The sequence below is a fragment of the Pollachius pollachius genome, assembly GCF_949987615.1.
Source record: "Pollachius pollachius genome assembly, chromosome: 13".
NCBI classification, from domain to species: Eukaryota; Metazoa; Chordata; class Actinopteri; order Gadiformes; family Gadidae; genus Pollachius; species Pollachius pollachius.
The window spans coordinates 14,434,355-14,455,139 of record NC_136946.1 but is presented as its reverse complement, the minus strand read 5'-3'; the positions used below and the strand labels follow the sequence as shown (position 1 = coordinate 14,455,139).

Below are 20,785 nucleotides of genomic sequence, written 5' to 3'. Positions count from 1 at the left end.
GCGTTAAAGTATGCTTACCTTTGCTGCCATGCTAAGTTAGCTCACTGTCAAACTCTCGTTCACTTCCCTATGCGTGACGACGTTCCCATGGAGATTAGAGGAGAGAGTCGGGAGATGAAAGAGGATCAAGTACGCACGTGGTGCAAGGCACTGGTTGAGTGTCAACTGGTTAGTGGCATGTAGTCTATACAGGAAATCTATACAGTGTGTGTGCGTGTGTGGGGGCGGGGGGGTGTGAGTGTGTGTGGGTGTGTGTGTGTGTGTGTGCGCGTTGTGTAGGTGCGTTGTCTGTGTGCATGTTTATAACCTAATAAACATCTTCATTGGGTTATACTTCTGTAATATTCTGTATGTATCACACTGTGACACATCTAATAGGAAAACAATGGGGAAAACGTTTTAGAAATATTCAGAAAAGGTTAGATCCTTCCTCACACCTCCTCTTCCTCGTGGCAAATGCTTCCTATAGTTTATTCCCATCTTTTCCAAGCCATCTAGGCTTTGTGCCGGAGAAAAAGGTGGAGACAATTTCATGAGTACAAAAGCAAAGGTTAACATTACTCACAGCATAAAAACAATTTAGAAGGGAGCAAAAGGGCTCTAATGGCCCGGCGGTCTTCAAAGAAAATGCATTTTGCGCTTAAAATAATTCACAGCCTTTTGCCAGTGGCTTTTCAGCTTCCCAGAGAGCCAGCGTGAACCATTGTATTTTTCCCAGCAGGCACTCTGCTCTTTGCAAAATGGCCTTCGGCAGGGCATATCCCGCATCCCCTGCAAATATTGACAGAACAGCCACAGAGTCCATGGCTTATTGGAAAAATGGCTGTAAGTAATGTTTTATCAGCCGATGGAATCTCTGAACCTGTACTTTTGGCTGTCATATGACAATATTTGACACGATTAATGATTGGATCCGGTGACATTTTATTTTCCATCACTGTCGAAACTCCTAGCAAAATAATTCACTTACTTGTTGGCATTTACTGCAGAGTGCACAAAGCTGTGTTTGCTTTGTGCACTGTTTTATTCATGGGAGAGGACTACACATTTCATTTGAACCAGGTAAACTAGGGTGTCTGTTTGGATAACCTGCCCGTGTAAGGACAATGTTTGCCTGGGTACATGGAAAACACAGGATGAACACAGTTTAATATGGACATGACATCAAACAACATTAACTGTTTGATGTTCTGCATATACTTCCCTGTTTTCATCTAATTCACTTTGTTACTTATTATAAAGGCTGCTTTACAAAGGATGTAGGTTTTACCATTGTTATTTCTACTTATCTTTTCACTAATCAATCTATCCTCAATGGCCCACCTAGCTAAATAGCTAACAATGCTAAACCCCTGGGACCTTTGAACTTCCAGGGCCTGAGGGCTCTCCTGTCGACTTCCTAGCGGGGCGGCGGCAGACAGCATGAGCGATGAGTGACGGCCGTCCGTCTCCTGCCACCTCCGCCGCCACCTATTTTTATCTCACTAAACATCGAACAACCAAAAATAGCCCGGCACACTCTAAACAATGATTAATAGGCCATTTAGGCCCCCCTTCCCCACTCCACACTGACCATCATGTCCCAATTAACAGCCAATAACAGAGGGCCCTGGGGGTCAAAGGGTAGGGAGACATTCTAATAAAAGTAACAGAGAAACAGGGATGTATTCCGGAGGTGGAATAAGTTGTGTGTCTCAGTTGGGAAATGCTGACAAGTTAATCATGCCTTCTCGAATGGCCCCACCGCAGTAAAATGGCCAGTTCATTCTCTCCTCTATCGGTCTCATCTGTCAGTCACCCGGCTCTTTCTTCTGTTTTTTTCTTCAGGGCCCTCATAAAGGGACTGAAAAAAGTTTGGCAGCGTTGGAGTCATTCGTGCTCTCTTTTCTTTCCACACTCTTCTTTTCTTTTTTAAAGCTATTGTGAATTATACTGTGGTGTAATAGATGAAAGACCTCATTTATTTGAAATGATTAATGCATGATATGATAATGAGTTCTGGATTTTCCAATTTCTTTTTTAAGAAAAAGGGAACAACTTTTTGCAAAGGCTTTGTCACCTTTCAGCTGTTCAAGTGTTAAGTTTCCTCAGTCATTTTCAATATTTTTAAACTCCTTTCCGAGCTGTTGGTATTAATTATACAATCAAACACAATTGAGAAATAGATGTGGAAACACATCTATTGATATATATTTAGGCCTACCTGGGCTAATGTTGCCATTGATCATAACCCACTATTTAATGATAACCTAAAATATTGTTTGCCTTGTTCTCAAATGTACCTTTGAAATGATTATTTGTGAGAGCAATTATATGAGTGAATCATAGGTAACATGGAAATCCAACACATGCATGCTTGGAAATTGCAGACAAGCAAACCAGCCAATGAGCAACAATGACAAACAACACGCAAATGAAATACTTGCCAGACTAGGTTACAACAAAAACTACAGCAGACAAACTATACACACAGTGTGGGGCAGATCTGGTTTGCATTAAAGACAATGGGATTTTGAGAACAGCATTGAGAGGAGAAGCACTTTGTTACAGTGACGTGTTATAATTTTCCTACCACCTAATGACTTCTACTTTCTCTAAGTGCTGGTCACACGTTTTTATTTATATCTGTGGTTGTTTAGTTACTTGAAATTACCACTATGATCTGTTGTATACTTTTATAACTCAAATCATATAAATGATACAGGTAGCCTATTGAATGAGTGTATTGGAAATAGCTATATGGAAATAGTGCAATACAAAAATAAATCCTTTCCAGTCATGAAAGAATACATCTTTAATCTCCTTGAAGATTTCAAATCAGTGGGTTATCCAACACCATCGAGCACCTCTGACCATGTCATTTACCTAACTGAAGTGGCGTTCGTGTAAACACCATATATGTAATAGTGTGTGACAAGCGCTCTCTGTTTACATCGGAATAAGTGAGTGTTTGAATAACTTCCCAACAACTTTGAGTCCCCAGTCAGACTCACTCTGCTTTCATTCACTTACGCACCTTTATAACCCGGACTGACGGCACAGAGCCGACTGGGGATTATAGCAAACTGCAGGCCGCCTGGCATTTTTTGGTGATTTCTAGTGAAGGCTTATGACAAGCAAACGCATTTATGTCAAAAATCATGCATCTAACATTCACTCTTGTTGTCATTATGCAGATATAATAAAATATTGTCAACATGCGTGCAACAACTCTTGTCAGTAAAATAGGCAAACATATACGGTACACATTCACAGACACCCACGCAGAGGGTAGCTTGAAGTGATGCTCTTGCATCATCCCCCCCCCCCCACCCCCTTTCAAGCCACCACCAAAGTCTCCTAAACCTCAAGTCAAGTTTGCTTGGCTGTAGCTTCTGCATGAATCTGTTTAGCGTCGCTCAGTTCGGATGAAGCGCTACACTAACCATACCACAAGGCCTCCGGGTTCGGGCCCAGGCTCAGGGCTTCCAAGAGGCCTGGAAGAGAAGGAGGGGATGGGTGGATGGGAGGCTTTGAGATGGTCCAGACAGGCCCGTGGGCAGACATGAGCCCCTGTCCTTCCCCAACAACAACAAGGACCCACACTGCAGCACACTTAGGCCCTGCAACCCGAGAGGGCACGGGAGCGCCCCCAGCTCGCTCGGCTGGGATAAATGGACCCAGATGCTGCCCCCGCGGATCTGAAGGGAGAGCCAGGGGGGGCGGTAGGAAGAGAGAAAGAGAGAGAGAGAGAGAGAGGAACACAGAAAAGGAGGAGGTGGTGTAGGCCCACTGCTTCCATCCCCCTACGCAGCCGGCTGTCTGTCGGAATCCTGCGTTTTCTCACAAACCACTGATCACAGAGGCCTCCGTGCAAGGAGCATTGTGGGAAATGATCAGAGGGGACGCAGGTCTTTTGAGGGAGAGGGCGAGCGGCAGCAAATCTTTAAGTTCTTTCCTGTTCCTGTTCCTGTTCTGTCCAGGCTGCCACCTGGACAGCGAGAGAGAATGAAAAGAGAGACTGACAGAAAGCACGAGAGAGAAAGATTAAATGAGAAAATATCCGTGGATGTGATTACGTTTGTGCTCAGCACATGTTTGTGCTGGAGAGTATTTTTCAAAAGACTTGATATGAATTCTACTCAGGGTGCGATGCACTCAAACAAAATAGATCCTGTGTGACTGCATTTGACGTAGAGATATTCGGAAAAACATTTCTTCCCTAGAATGCATGCAGGAAAAGCTATTCAACATGCCAGTCCCCTCCAGCCTGGCCTCCCTGCTGTCAGGGGGATAATGGGAGCCCTCTCTCTCAGAAATGATTTTACCTGTCTCCATCTTAGTCCATCAACAACTTAGACATTCAGGCCTGTCTTCGTTTTCACTCACTCTCCTCTCACTTAACTGAAGAAGATGCCTCTTTCTTTCTCGTCGGCCATTGTCACACAACACACACATTGCATACAATACAGACACACAGTAGGTGACACACTACCCATACACACAGAATTTAAAATCCGAATCAGAGTGTCACAACAGCCATTTAGTTTTCCCGTTTCCTAAATGATGCCCAAATATTTCTTAATCTCACATTTTAACCTTAGTAGTGGTGCAAAAGAAAAGTACAAATACGTAAGATGACCTTTATTTTGATTATCCTAATTTCCCTTTAAAGTCCATAAGAGAGATGCATGCATACGTCTCCAAGGGTGTGTACTAGTGGACCCAGTAGGTTTGGCCCACTTATTCAGCACCTCAAAACAAAATGACAGAAAGCCACCTGCACCAAAATCAAACCTCCTAAAGTTGATGGTATTTCCCTGTAAAGTATTAAGACAGGAGTTATGAAAACGCTGGCCTGCGCCTTCGCCTGCTTTTCCCTTCCCGCCTCTTTTTTTCCGCAGGGAAGCGCTTCAAAGGAGCGTTTCCACTGCAGACTTTGGGCGAAGTGTTTTTCACCAGCAGCCCTCTGGAGTAACCGGTGTCACTCCAGATCTGCCAAGCTCTCCTGATGTCCTCCAGACTCCTCATCCTGAAACGCACACCGCTGCTCTTTGTTGGCGCGCACGCTGCGAATGCCTCTTATTTTTCTGACGCACGCAAACACACACACACACACACACACACATAAACACATATGGGTGTGTGCACAGATGAACACACAGTCGACACCAGGTGCTAAACAGCCTAGGGGCAGTGGTCCGAGCACACACTTAAATCAGTTATTAAACCAGTGTTTAGGTGTACACACGCACACACACACACACACACACACATACAAATACAACCCAACACACACACACACACACTAAGTCTGAGGCAGACACAGCAGTAAGACTATACAACAGCTAATTTCCTTTTATCATTCCACTAAGTCCTTTCTGCTTCTGCTCACTGCTCACCTGCCGTGCCACCGACCGAGAGGGGCGACTGAGAGTTAAATGAGGGAGGACAACTTTTTGCGTGGAGCGAATGCAACGTCAGTTCCAGTTTGCTGTGTCAACCTTTCCTTGAACTGAAAAACAGACACCGAAAGCACTCACATTCAATTTGGGCACTACGCCAGCAGAGTTTGAAATATTAGGCAGCCATCGTGAATGGCATCAGTCTAATTATATTCTTCAATATTTTAGAGGTTTAGATCTGTCTTTGATCTCTGAAACTAGTTGAGAGCCAGCAATGGGTATTTGGACTGACTGTCATTACAACCATTAACAAATGGTGACATTTGATTTAGCTGATATGGTTGACAAAACGGTGAGCACCTGTGTGTGTGTGTGTGTGTGTGTGTGTGTGTGTGTGTGTGTGTGTCCCATGACTTTGCTTATACCTCTTCCATCTGCTCTGCAGTGGGTCCCTGTTCTTGCATTAGTGTGTGCACAGGAACATATCTGTTAATGCACCCTTTTGGCATTCCTGTGTACATCCGATGCATGTGTCTGTGTTTCTGTATCTGTTTTTGGCTGTGTAATTGTCTGCAAAACATCGTCTCTCTTCCCACAAGTGGTAGTTGCATGCCTGCATAGGGCTCTGGCTATCTGACTAACTTGCTGGATGATGGAATGACTGGCTTACTGCCTGACTGGCTGCCTGGATGGCTACATTGCCTTGGGCGAGATAGATGCCTGAGCCTTGTTGTTGTCCAGACAACAGACACTTAGACAGCCGCTCACACACATGATTAATTGTTTCCTTGTTGGGACTGTGGCTCTGCCAAGGCCTCCTACGCAGAGCCCTGTGCGTGTGTAGAGAGCGAGAAAATAATGTTTTTTGCCCGGCTTCATAGTTTTTTCTGTCAGTGGACTTCCCGTTTAAACCTTCAATATTGTTACCACCTAAACCCACAGTAAAACATTATGTTATGCTACGCAATGTTGATGTTTGTTTGTTTTTCCGTGTGCTCTTCAATTGTAATTTTGTAATTACCTGTACGTTACAAATGCCATGACTTCTAATTAAGGATGCAGGCCTTGCATCCAACGCCTCATTCAATCTGGGGGCAGAGCGATTGATTGATTGCTCACAGGTCACCAATGCCCAGCTTATCCGTGAATCTGCAACCACGCTGGTTATAATGAAGTGGAAAATTAAGTGCATTGATTGATTAATTACATTTATCAGAGGCATTCCACCAAAGATGATAATAACATTTAGAGTACTTAATTGCCCTTTATTTGTTTGTCTATATTTTACACCCACCAATTTTAATACCTCTTCCTTTACCATTGAGTGCTGCCAAGTGTGGCGCTATAAGTAGGATGCTGATATAACGTAATGTTCATATGTTGTCCACTTCAATGGACTTTAGCTATTCTAAAGTGGAACAAATTTAAAAAGGTAAATACACACATTTGCACTTATACGTCCACATGTCTTGTGTTTACAAGATCAAGCAAGGATGGCGGCTCCTCTGGAAGGGGATTGTTGTGAAGTCACTTTGCAACAATCATGTTGCCATCTTTGTGAGCCGTTTGGCTCAATCGCTCCTAATGATAGCGTGAGCATCACTCAAACGGGAACACTTACTTACTGTACATTACACCCTTAATCACACTCACTATTATCTCCCCTCTGTGGTAATAAAGGTGCCTCTCTTCCCAGGCTCCTCCAAGACCTGTTTCCCCACAGTTTCAAAACATTTACTCTGACAAAGCGGATAGGGTGCATCATCAAAGGTGACCTGTGTTATTTGTGTAATTTCATAGATTACTCTGAGGATGCGTGGAGAATTAATACACTGCCTATTTAGAAATTAGGATAACTGGACAGTCAGATGTAACCGTATTGTACAACTGCAATGCCCCTAAATTCCCTGTGTAGAATTAGCCTAAAACAGCCATCACTTCAACAATTACTATCTTTGACCCTGTAAATATTTGAAAGACGCTTGTTTTTAATCACTTTCTGCCTTTCAGCCTTCTTCAGAGCCTTTCATTTGTTTTTGTAGTCTAGCGTGAGCAGCCAAACACAAGCAGAATCTCAAAGAGACTTTCTGATTGCATGCATAATGACTTCCTGTGCAGTGATAGCATTTCCATCATCGCAACACATTATAGCCAGAAAATCCAAAGGATCTCAATCATCATGTTACTTTGAATCTGGCTTAGTAAAAAAGGCGAACTAATCACAAGCATGGTAAGTATTTTATCATAACAAGTTTGCTATTCTAACCATTGTATATTCTTGTTGTGTCTTCCTGGTAGGCCAGCCATCCCAGCCTGGGTAAATTTCACTGATGACGTCCACGTGAGCTACAACTACATGCCGCGGTTTCCTATTACCTTTGCAAAAGTATGTACCAGCTCTATGAGGAATTATACACATGTCCATCAAAGATTAATGCCAGGGAGAATGTCATAAGCCATAGTGGAGCTGCAACTGAAGGAAAGGGGGGGAAACTTCATAAATCCGCCCTGACATCAAACCCAAGCCTGTTTTCATAGTGACCCAAACGGCTGGGGATGGCGCTAAACTGAAACACACCCGTCTTGCGTCTGTCCGCGTGCCAACCCGTCAGATCGAGTTAAAGCGCAGCTGGGCCTAAATGACGGTGAGTCCTCGGTGTGAACCTGTACTGTCTGAACTGTTGGGTGTCATGTTCACATGCCCGGGTGAATCAATCCATGTTCTAAGCTGACCTCCGATGGGTCCGATGCAGACACAGGTGGAGCCTTTTAAGGGGAGTCGGAGGGGTGGATTTATGAAATACAACGCAGATATTAGGTTTCACATACTTACGTGTGTCAGGAAGGTTTGGTCTTGCTGTATTTTTTATATTCGGGTGGGCCGGTGATGCTGTTAAAAGCATTGGGTCGAATATGGTTTGGAGCTTCATTTAGTGTCCAAGTCGAGGCCTCTGGTTTTTGGTTCTTTTTTTTTATGTATTACAACATTTTCTCTGCTTTGTGCTCAGATGAAAGAAAATTCAGTATTTTCGCAATGTCTTGCAGAGGCAAAATGTTTCGCAATTACAGCAAGACACTGCTAACAAAAGCATTCAGGACATCACAGGATTGTTTTGATCAGGATGAAAAAGAGATGAAAATTTGGCCCCTCGGTCAATCCATAGTAGTTAATTGCGGTAGTTAAGGGCACAAGAGACTTAAAAGCACGAGTCTGCCTCCATGCTGATGGCTGTCCAATAAGGGCCCCTCGGGTGGAGGGGCCCCGGGGTCTTTAGATAGGGCACTCGTGGTGATCCTCAGGGGTTGGCTCACCCTAAAAAAAAAACAGGCAGCCTTTTGTCACACAAGGAGAGGAGAGGGGGTCTGGAGGGGTGCTGCTCGTTATTATTTTCTGAAGTAATTACACCTTATTATCTGTGTTTACTTTAGCGTGGGTGTGAGCGACGCAGGTGTGGGCGCCTTGGCAGTGGGTGGCGGTGATGGGTCTCACTGGCGAACCAAACCCCTTCCGAGTCTCCCTCCCTCCCTCCCTCCCTCCCTCCCTCCCTCTCTCTCTCTCTCTCTCTCTCTCCCTCTGTCTTTTTTTTATTTACTCCAGTCTCCATCTTTACTCGAGGTTTCGGGGGGCTGTAGTACTAGTATTGTAGCCTCACCACTAATTTCAGCCGCACAAAAGAAACATGCAATTAGGGCTATTATTGTAGCAGCTGCACGCTCCTAGCTGCACCACAACCGCCCCCCGCCGCCCCCAACCCCATCTTCTCTCCCCAGCCTGATGATGGTAGAGAAGAGGAGGAAGAGAGATAGAGAGGAGAAAGGGTACATGAGTCTGCTGCTGTGGTGGTGGCGGCAAGGGAGAGGGCGAGAGAGAGTGTGGTTAGTCACAGTAGCCTTCAGTGTCTGCTGGAAGGGGCGGAAAGCACAGCTTAGGTGGTCGCCGTATGTCTTCAGTGCCGAGTGCAGACACAGCGGGGGTGGGGGGTGGGAGAGTGGGGAGGGGGTGCGTTCTCGCCCACAGGCTCATAGGCTCCAGGAACAATGGCTCCGACACCATGAAGTGTTCGAAAATGGTCCTCTCCGTGGCTCCATTGGCAGGGCTCTCACATGAAGTCATGTGGTTTTATTGGATTCATACAGGTGAGGGGAAAGCTCTGGCCGAAACAGGAGCAGTCTTTTAGGACCTTTTTAACGATATATAGGAATGTATAAAAGCACAGTATACTAAATTTAACATAATCTGTGCCAAGTAGATCTTTATGTGCAACTTTAGATGTATTTCTGTCATAAGCAGGCCTGTAAGCCTCCATGGAAATAATTTCACCATCGATGGAGTGAACATTAAGTGGCAAAACTATTTTACTGATTACAAGGACTTTGAAGACCCTTCAGAAATTGTACCAAAAATGAATAATCCTTCAGAAATCCTTAGAGCAATGAAAACCGAGTGAAAAAAAACGACATTCACAGGCTTTGTACAGGCTTCGAATAGAAGACGCTAAGTCAATATCAGCCGCAGTTGACTTGACGCTTGTGTCATGATGAATCAACCGGGTCACCAAGGAACGACAATAAGGGTTTACGCAAATTCTAAATATAATGAAGAGCAGTAAAAGGGCAAAAGACAGTCCACTGACACTGAACAGGGCCCGGCGGACCTCCACGTAGACATAATTCTGGGGGCCCTGTCGAGGGGTCTCGCGGTGTCAAACACAAGGGACTAATCTTACGCTCTCGGCACAAACAAAATGATTCAGGATCCTCCTCTGTTGCTCTCACTTACTGATTCTCTCACTCCACTGACTTCCCGACTCTTGGAATAATCGTGTGGCCCAGGGCACTTAGTTTCAACAGCACACACCAGATCTTCGTATCCAGGGCACTGCGTTTAACATTGTGCGGAGTCCACGAACATCTGTTGTCTGCCTTTCTTGAATTTACAGAATACAGCTGGCAAGAACAAAGATATTTTATGACTTTAATTACGGTGGGCTGCTTATATCTCTTCACTGGCATCAAATGTAAGGTCATGTCGGGGATGTGTGCTTTAAAGAATTGCTTTGGCTGTGATTTATATTTTTTGATTGATTGCTTGCTTTGGATAATAACTTGTAGACTGGGACAGGGTAATATCTTCTAGGATGGCTGAGGTTGTCTGTCAAGATTATAATCTACATCAATATAATCTTCTCTAATGTGTCTGAGAACCTCCATTTGTCAAATGCGTTCTTGCTACACCCTGAAGGGATTTATTTTTTATCTAATATCTTGAGATATTCAAGATTACACAAAAAATCTTTAAAACGTTTAGATTGAAATCAATGTAATTTTATGAAATACCTTGGCACACAATTGTCTAAATAAAATTATGCCTTGGTCTTGAAAATGTGTATTAGTTGAACAAGTCCTCAGGGAAAGAAAGTACCATGGATACATGTCAACTTTATATCCGATATAATTGAGGCAAAGCGTCTTCAAGCAAAGGATGAACTTTTATCTGGAGGATGGCTGCTGCTCTCTCCGCTGCTGGCCAGGGTCTTCCTGGCATCCATTTCACATCATTAGGACCCTGGGACAGACACCGTGCAGCGCTGAGAGAAATCATTCTGCCGGAGAAGTGTGGCTAAATTGGCCTCTGGTTCAGCCTGAGGGCCCGGGGCCCGGCCCCCCGCCGTGTTGAGCGGAAGAGTAGGGCCTGTTGGGGTGGTAGGGGCAGGCCCAGGCAGGGCGCCCCCATGCTGGGACTTCCTCCCTGGCTCTGACAAACACGGCGGTGGATAATCTCTCCTTTAGGGACTCAGTACTATGGGGGGGTGGGGGGGGGTCTGTTGTACAGCACAGCAGAGGAACCGACTGTGTGTGTGTGTGTCACAAACAGCTCACACATTCTTGTCTGTGTTCTCCCAACATCAGTGTTTGTGAATAACTCCCATCTTCTTCGTGCATAAACATAACCCCCTTTATTCAGAGACCAGTTCAACTAGCGCCATGAAAAAAAAATCATTGTCCGACTTAAAAAGGTAATACCAGCTCACAACTGACGAACATTAAATAAAAAACGTGCCACTTAAAACTTGAGTAATATCATGCAAATGTGCACAGCTTAAACTGCATGTGGAGTGTGCCACAGAGCAACAATTACCCATTCATTACCAGTAGGTGAAGTGTTATATTGCTGCTCTGCCACACAGAACCTCAATGGCCCCAACTAAATTAATTTAAAGACATTATAGCTAAGCCCCGACATGATTGAAAAATTGCTTATATTTATTACCAAGACTACATTTTAGAGGTTCAAAACAATGATGGATTTGGTTCAGTAACTACTGAATGCAAATTTAGCTTATGCATCAAGATTAACACTGATAATAACTTAATTCCAATCCAGCCAAGTGATAATCTAACTGAACTAGGTAGCATTAAAGCAGCTGAAGAAAACAATCCCTAATTTGCATGTAAACAAAAAAATGAACACCAACATTATTTTACCACTTTACTTCAATATTTCTTACAAAAAACAAAAACATTTTTATACCATTGCTTTACAATGAAAACGCTTAACATCAAATTCCGTAACCAACGTTGGTCAACACCAAAGGGGCCTTCGCAAAGCACTACGACGTCTCCATCTTGTAGCCGTGCTTTTCCAGCTCCGCTCTGAAAAGGAGTGGAAAAAAATCCCGTCAGGAGAGATGATTACCAGTGGGTGGCAGAGGCATAAGTACCCACCGCCATTGATTGAAAGAACCATTAGGAGAATGGAGTGAAAAAATATATATGAAAACACTGCCATGTATTTGATGATTACACAACACACACACACACACACACACACACACACACGCTACGCACAAACAGCCATGCAATAATTTTAACAATATCATCTAGAAATAACATAATGACCATTATAGACTGAACTGAATAAAACAATGGTGTATTACTATGTGAAGCGTACTCAAATGAAAACAGAGCCGCTACTTGTCTCTAAACAGCTATTGATTATTCTTTGAGTGTGAGGGTAAACAGAGAGATGCGTTGGAGCAGAACAGAGGACGCGTTGATAACCCTGTGTGGAGAGCAAGTGGTGGGCCTGCTGTTAACACTGCCAGCAAGGCTTTAAAGAGATAGAGTCTGACCCTCTAGGACTGAACACCAATTTGGGAACTTAGGGGGGAATATGGCACAATAGAAGATCTGGTAATTGCATTACATTTAGATAGCCTTTAAAAACATTTTCCAACATTATCGACCAGGTGTGCGAGTGCAGTCGTGTGCGACTTCAATAGAGATTTTGCAATCCCAAAGGGAGTTTTGAAGAGTGAGTGGAACTGATTTTTCTTCATCTGCATTATACCACCATATAACAACTGAACCAAATGTCAGGACTAAAAATAGGAGGGATGTGGTTCGATCTTGCAGCACTTTTATGGCTTATTGATAAAAGGACATTATGTCCTCATAATAATAATAATTAAAGCTGCAAGCAGCATTTTACGGGTGCCAAGCCTAAAGCCGACCAATAAGACCCTGTCAGACCATTAAGACCCTGACGCGGACAATTAAGACCATTTTTGTTTGCATACAGTTGACAACGCTGGAAAAGCCTCAGCTTGAATCTGTTGATGGGTGGACAAAAATTCATGACCGTACGTCAAAAGGCTGAGTTATGATTCTTTAAAGTTTTCAAATGATGGCTTTAGCGCCCCCTATAGTCCTATTTTGATGAACTTTAGCCTGGTTAACCTTGACCTATGCTTCTTTAAATACAAAAGTTTTAAAGTTTTGTGATGATTGACTCAAGTTATCCCTGCCTTTAGTCACCTATCATTGATTGGGCTAATTTGGACGTCAAGCTGCCATTTTGTTACAGGTTCTGGGTTTCCTAGGAACATTTTCTAAACATGAGATACAAATGTCTTCAGGATTTCTTGACTGTAGAAGAAAAAGGTCAGAAAATAGGTCAGTCCAAAGTCTGCATTTTCAGTCAATTGATATAGCTCCCCCTATCGCCCAATCTGGGTACAATTTGGAGAGGTCGCATTTTCAGTTAATTGTTTTACCGCTCCCTATAACTTGATATGGATTAAATTTGGAGGGGTTCATCTTGACCCATGTGCCTTTGACTACACCAAGTTTGGTCAGGATTGGTTTAAGTTGACCTTGCCTTTTGCCTTAAAGTTAAATTTGGACGATTTTGAGCCTCTGGAGGCCATGTTGTTTTGCCAATCAACTTCATTTTACTTGAGCAGTTGGACCTTTGGTCCCCAACATCCACTAATTAGGTCCCGCTCAAATCAAACAGTCAGTCTATGAGCTGTGGTGATTTTAGTCTCAGGCCACGCCCATTTCGATGCCACGCCCTATGTGGAAATATGAAAATTTGATTCTGAACAACTTTTGTATTGGACTCAAGATCATAGGAGTCAATTTTGTTGTTGATATAAGCATTTTAGTCTTTATGCATTTTAAACAACACCCTTTTTAGAAGTCAATGGCTCCTGGGCGCTTTAGTTGTTATTGTACAGACTTCGCTTAATGTCATATTGAAGACAATGGTCCATAGATGATAGGTGCAAAAGGATTTTTGTCAAGGTCAAAATACCTAGGATCCTTAAGGAATTTAGGGTTTTTAACAAAGTTTGAGACAGTCCTAATTCCATCCAAATAAAGTCATAGGTTCTTGAGGCATATTTGTTCAACATGAGGATATGCATGTGTTAACAAAGTATTAAGACTCTAAGTCAAAGCCGTTATGAGATATGTTTGTTCAAAGTTTGCATTTTTGGACTGTTGCTATAGCGCCACCTTTGGGCCAATCAGTGTAATATTTGCTCTGTTAATCTTGAGTCAGCCTCTACAGCTGTAGTAAGTTTCATTAAAAGCGCACCAGTGGTTTAGGCTGTGTAAGTCAAACATGGCGGAATAATAATAATAATAAAACTAACAATTACAATAGGTTGCCTTCGCATTTTGTGCTTGGCACCCTAATAATGGATTGAATTTATATAACACTTTTCCAGACACTCAAAGACGCTTTACAGTGAAGGGGGGACCTCACTAACCACCACCAGTGGTCGACTTGTTATTGGCAACTAAGCTACGCAATTACAAACTCTATTCTCAATAAACTAGGGAATGGAGTAAATCATAAAACATACAAATGGATTAGCGGACAAAACACCTGCACACGTTTTACCAGTATTGATGAGTCTTAACCTAGTCAGGAAATGTTTTTTACTTCAAACAATCGAATACCCAGCGTCAGTGTCAATTGATTGTGTTGCAGGCACATTACATACATGTTTAGCACTTAGAAACCAGTTGAGGGTTTTTGAAAGTAAGCAATGACCTTCCATTGACTTTCCAATTTGTTATCAATAAGGCTTGTTATACTAGGGTGTGATCTTCTGTTTAGAATATAATTTATATATTCCCCAGAATACAAAAATAAAATAGGAGCAAAAAGAAAATAAAAAAATGGAGAGAAAAGCAGTTTAACATCTGCCCCTCTGAATAGTAAATAAAGATAATGAATACTCACATGGGAACATAAAGCTAATGAATGTAGTTTCAATAAATGCAAGGGTTGAAAGAGTGATAATGAAAGAAAAGGGTCAGAAATTAACACCTGAGAGCTATGGTACATGTCATTGACCATAGAGATGGACCAACAGGTAGGTATAGATATATTTGGGAAGTCTACTATTGTGTAAAGTCGTTCATATGATTATTAATAAGAATCTACGGAGATAATATAACTCCTTGTTTGTTATAGTAAGATATTCATTTTAAAGTGTGGTTGAAATTTGACATTTTTGTGTCCATCATTTGAGTAATCAATTAATTAGCTCATATTTAAATGGATAATTTATTACCCCATTATTGTAGTGCTGACATAAGGACACTATGTTCATGTCATCTGTAGCTATATGCTGATTGAAACCCTTGCACACATTGCCTCAACAGTCGATTACATAACATTTAATCAAAACAATAAAAAAACAAAAAAGTACAGTAGCAAATAATCCCTCCATATCTCGTGGCCAAATGGTTGACCCATATTTGATAGCAGAGAGCTTTTCTAGTCTTGGGTTTGCAGCAATCAACACCCTTAATGTACCTAAGAGGAAACAAGTAGATTCTGTTTACCTGAGTTGATTCGAGAAGTCATCTTCTACGTTGTCGTCATCCCAATTGTCTTCCCAGACGTGTGCATCCTCGTCTTCGTCCAGACCTGTCCAGTCTGCAAACACTACAATATGTTATTATGAGATAAAATATAGAAAGGTTGCTGCTATACTTCCGTACTGCAACCAACGCCAGCTACGTTAGCGAGCTGAACACAGTTCACTCATAGCTTCCACCCAGACAGTAGCGTGTAGCTAACCATCTACAATCAAGCCGTTGATTTTGCTTGAACCATACCCGAAACAAAGCCTTGAAGTACGAACCCCAGATGTACACGATTCTAATGGTTCAAACGTTTTCTGCCTCACTCTGATATGTTTTTCTAACATAGCTAACTACCAAGCTAGGCATGACATGTTTATTAGCAAGCTAACGTTAGCATAGCAATGCTAGCTGAGTCACCGTTTCAGGCCCCGGCTTATCCTTGCTAGTCGTTTATACTGTCAATATATTTAGTACTGCAATTGTAACTAGCGGAGGCTTTTTTATATTTACCCTCAGCTGGAAATTCTTCGAATTCATCATCCTCCTCTAATAGCCCAAGGTCCACGGTCTGCTTCTTGTCTGCCATGTTGTCTGTTGAAGAACGCTGCTGGTAGCTGTGCTGCGGAGGGATCTAGGCGGAGGGCTTCTGGGATATGTGCTCCTCTTGTTCGATGAGACGATTTCACACTCACGGCGACGCACTGTCTGGACACAGTCAGCCATACAGTTGGAAGATGTACAAAAATGTGAAAAAAAATTATTGGTATTATTGGTTTCGCTTGATATTATATTATTTTGAACATCAACAAAACATCCCAATTGCAATAGTTTTTTTTTGGCCAAATAAATTAAGATAAATAAATTAAGAATTAAGATTAAGATTAATGATGTTTCATTATCGTTTATGTAATATTGTGTGTCAGCATCAGAAAGGTTAAGAGAACAATTCCAATTTAATTGCACTTACTATTTCAAGCACTATATAAGATACATATTTTGAAAGAGATTTTATTATAGATTTGTAGTTTGAGTTTAAACCAAGCTCTTCATTAAAAACAACCTTCAGCTGTATAGCTCATATTAGAATTACAGAGTACAACCCCCTTTCCTCAAAAGATATACATATTAGTCAGTCAAATTTCTGCCAACGGTTTAAGAGCGGAGGGCAACATTGTAACTGATGTGGCCCCCTAAATAATAAAGCAAGCCACAGTTTAGGATATAGTTTAGTTAAATTAAAGTGCACGTTTACCACAAAACCACTTATGCCACACTGAAAATTGGCCTGCAGCTGTCATATGTTGACAGACAGCACAAACCTCAACTTAAGACTGCTCGTATTTATTCTATTTTCAAATTATTTTGTAATCATCCTAAGCCTTTACACATGACAATACCACAATATTTGGTATGGAGAACAAGGGAGCCAGACAGAGAGAGGGAAAACAAAGGAAAGTGAATGCTACCCTATAAACGTGCAGGACAGACCTTCAGTCATTTATAATACTTAAATGCGCCTGTGAAACATATGGTTTCTACTCACATGGGTTCGACTTTGCAGTTAGTTGAATATATAAAGCTTAATGCATTTAAAAAACAATACATAACAAAACAAACAGTTTTATTCACCCCTTACCGTCGGAAGAAAAGTACCACAAACATGGGTTTGCATGTTCCGTGTCATACCCACTGCAATTAACATTCAATGGTTTTGTATGAATAGCCGAACGGGTTCTTCATTCGACTTGTCAAATAAAGCCTTGATAAGAGAGAGAAGAAATTGGCGTGAGTTATATGGAATGGGAGAGGTGGGTGTAGCTTGTAATTGCAGGACTTCCATTTGCTCCTCGGGGCTACATGGATGAATGATGTTCTGTCTTCCTTCCATTCATGTGTCCTCTCAAGGGCATGGTTGATGCCGGGGCCGGTGCACCTCAGTGTCATGTACAGGTGAGGCCCTGGGAAGAGGCCCGCCCCGCACCCACAATGCACTGACTGAGGCGTCTCTGTGCTCGGGGAAGGGAGAAGGACAAGGAGGGGGGTGGGGGGTTGAGATATGGAAAGGGGGGCAGGGGGGTTAACATGGATTCCCCCAGACAGACTGCGCGCAACCTCTCGTTCAGTCGGCTGCCGAGTCACATTTCTGACCCCCGCCCCCATGCCCCTTTGTTTTTTTCACAGAGCCTTATGCGAACGGGCAGGTCGGCGTCTGGCGTGGCCTGCGCACACTGAGATAGAGAGAAATATACGGAGAGGGAGAGAGAGAGACGGGAGATGTAGAGCGAGAGAGAGAGAGAGAGAGAGAGAGAGCAGTTGGTCACAGAGCAGACATGGAGGAGACACAGAGGAGACTCCGAGCTCCGAGCCTGCCCAGTCAGCCTCACAATTTGTCCCCCTTTCCCCCCCTGCAGCCCCATACCCCAACCTGTGTCCCTTCCTGCCCACCGGCCTAGTTATCAGGGGCCAAGATCACGATAGGGCCTCCAGGCTCGTCCTCCGCAGTGAAAGGTGGGTGGATGGATGGACGGATGGGAACGGGTGGAGGTTTCAGAGAGAGATGACATGTGTGTGTGTGCGTGTGTGTGTGTGTGTGTGTGTGTGTGTGTGTGTGTGTGTGTGTGTGTGTGTGTGTGTGTGTGTGTGAGTGAGTGTGTGTGTGTGTGTGTGTGAGTGAGTGTGTGTGTGTGTGAGTGAGAGTGTGTGTGGTGTGTGTTTGTGTCTGCCTATGACAAGGGACAGACGAGACCTCCTTACCCCCCCCCCCTTCCTGTGAAAGGGAAAGTGACAAAGAGCAGGGGGGGAGGGGGTCCCAGGTAGTCTGTCTGCTGTGTTGTCTACCCCCATAACTGCTTAACCTGGGGGTACGTTTTGAGATGTCAGACCCCTCCACCCCCGCCACACCACCCTACCTGACAACACCAATCCTTTTCACAATTCATACATCATTGCCATGCATTGTCATTCTGTTTTTTCCCTTTTTCCGCAAAATGGATGCTTCCTGTGGAGCCACTCAGAACGCAGTGTGTGTGTATGTGTGTGTGTGTGTGTGTGTGTGTGTGTGTGTGTGTGTGTGTGTGTGTGTGTGTGTATACCTAGCACAGTATAGCAAAGAAATTGCTTTAGATGTGTTTGCCTTAATTGCCTGCAGGCCCAGCGTGTCTCCTCTCTTAAGATACTAAACATGTAAATTATTGTACTGGTGTATTATCATATTTGTTGGAGTTTTTCAAAGCCAGCGTGGAGCTTTGAGGCAAGAAAAGTAAAAGTATCTGTGGGCTTTAATAAAGGCCTTAAGACATACAAGCAGACGATCATGGTGGATTTTGGAGCCCTAAACTAGCCAATTAATGAGGCAAATCCCAGAAAAGCATGTAAGCTTTGCTCTTAGGAAATCTGTATGTGGACTGATATGCTTCCAGGATATGTCTGTCAAGATTCTGTATTAAATTTAATCCGGACCAGTCAGCAAGTCTAGGCCCATTGTGTGTTGTTCGGTAAACCAGTCTCTCTTTTGTTCAACAGGCAGTCGTTCCTCACAAAAAGAAGTTCCCATTCACAAAACAACATTTGTAACGCAATAAACAATGAGTTCAACTGAGAAATCACATTTATTTGAATAAAACAAAATAACTTTTGTTTTCCTTTGGCCACTGTTTTTTCAAACTCGATTCTTATTCACATGTCTTTCATGAAGACTTTAAGTTCCATATTCTCCCCCTCCCTGTCTGTCTTGAAAAGCCCTGTCATCTTGGGCTTGAGGTACAGTTTGCCAAGAGGCTAATGGCCCTTTATGACAGTACAATCTGATGCCTGTCCCAGCAAAACCCCTGCCCCACACCCCCTCTCCCCCAGGTAATCCTGCCCACATCGGCGGCTTAGCTCTGCTCGGGCTTAAGTTGCATATTTAGTTTTTTTTTTTATCAGGACACTGCTGATAAATGCTATCAGCAAGGCAGAAATGAAATATGGGGGGTCCAGCTCCACTTACGAAAAAAAAGAAAAGAAATGGAGAGACATGGGGCTCCCCCTTCCACCTCGCCAAGGTTGTACTCAACTGAAGGATGAGGAGGAACAATGACACTTCTACACTTCTGTTTTCCAAATGGAGCCTTCTACCGGAAATAAGCAGAACATTAACCATATGAATGGGTTCTAGTGCTCAAGTGTTGTGGCAAAAGAAAAGCGGATGCTTTTTTGCGGTTGTCCAATGCTATTGCAATTTCAGCTATTGCAGCTTCAGTCAGACCCCAAACTATCTTTTAATAAATTTTTGAAAATTATACACTAATCTATTTCCCTTAATACGTGCACATTTTGCAAGGGCTCTGTGTCCGCGGTCCAGTGCCATAGACCTGTGCTGTATGTGAAAAGCACTTACACACTCTTACCATAGGTGATAACCCCCTTTGGGAAAAGCACTCTTATTGGAAGTACCCATTATCCACACCAACCCACCAAGTCATTAGCTTTCCTCTGTGAAAAACCATGCTTCATTTCGTTTTTGCAATGCTAAATGTTGAATTAAAACATGTTTCCATTGACTGTCAGGACACACGTGGGAAAGATGTTGTTTAACTTACCAAACAAAAAATCAACCTTACGCCAAAACTCTCTGAGTTACGATCCAAATGTAACCCTTACAATTATATGTTTTTAGTTTATATTGATTAAAATGTAACACCGGCATAAACACGGCTCCCACAAACGCTTGTCACGTCTGTGCTATCTTAACTCGGAGGTAAAAGGACACGCCGACTCTGACCCATACTTAGCGAGCCATCACTGATCCGGGCCTGAAGTGGCCCTATTGTGCGCTGACGCGTCTCAAGGGCCTCGCCACAATGGGGTTTTGTGAAGGTTGACATATGTCGCATGTCCACAGAGGAACGCCAGATACCTCCACGTACCCGGGCGGCTCTGCTCCCCCTCCCCCAGCCCCTCTCCCCTTCCAAGGTCGTCTCTCTGTCTCTAAAAGCCCCCTGGAATTAATAAGGCTTCTCTGCCTCAACTCTGCATGCACGTTCTCCCTTGTCTGTGAGTGTGTGTGCGTGTGTCTTTTCTTTTTATTTTCTTCATTTGCAGCCCATCACTTGAAAAGGGGTCATTAAAGCAGTGTTTGTTGCATCCATCAATACATCCATCAACACCCAACTCTGGCTTTTTTTTGCCTCTCTCTCACCTTCTCGTGTCTCTTTTCCTGCTCTTACATCCTCTCAGAAACAAACTTTCAA

The 20,785-nt window shown here is 43.2% G+C and overlaps 2 protein-coding genes across 3 annotated transcripts in view; both read right to left on the bottom strand.

Moving 5' to 3' along the window:
* The window catches only part of slc25a13 (solute carrier family 25 member 13), a gene marked incomplete at both ends in the record, with an annotated part of 51,522 nt that extends 51,492 nt beyond the window's left edge, over positions 1 to 30 (bottom strand). The window contains one exon of the mRNA XM_079749385.1: positions 19 to 30. Within this exon, the coding sequence (XP_079605511.1) occupies positions 19 to 30 (12 nt within the window). The remainder of the gene's footprint in view (positions 1 to 18) is intronic.
* Positions 31 to 11,861: 11,831 nt separating this feature from the next.
* sem1 (SEM1 26S proteasome subunit) lies at positions 11,862 to 16,195 on the bottom strand. 2 transcript variants are annotated; one of them, XM_079749104.1, is made up of 3 exons: positions 16,065 to 16,195; positions 15,531 to 15,633; positions 11,862 to 12,038 (listed from the first exon to the last, which is right to left on the bottom strand). In XM_079749104.1, exons 1-3 carry the CDS (start codon positions 16,138 to 16,140, stop codon positions 11,996 to 11,998), a joined length of 222 nt encoding a protein of 73 aa, XP_079605230.1. In that variant the 5' UTR covers positions 16,141 to 16,195; the 3' UTR covers positions 11,862 to 11,995. The 2 variants fall into 2 exon arrangements, with proteins under 2 accessions (XP_079605230.1, XP_079605231.1); XM_079749105.1 differs by having other exon boundaries at positions 15,531 to 15,624.
* Between the last annotated feature and the right edge of the window lie 4,590 nt (positions 16,196 to 20,785).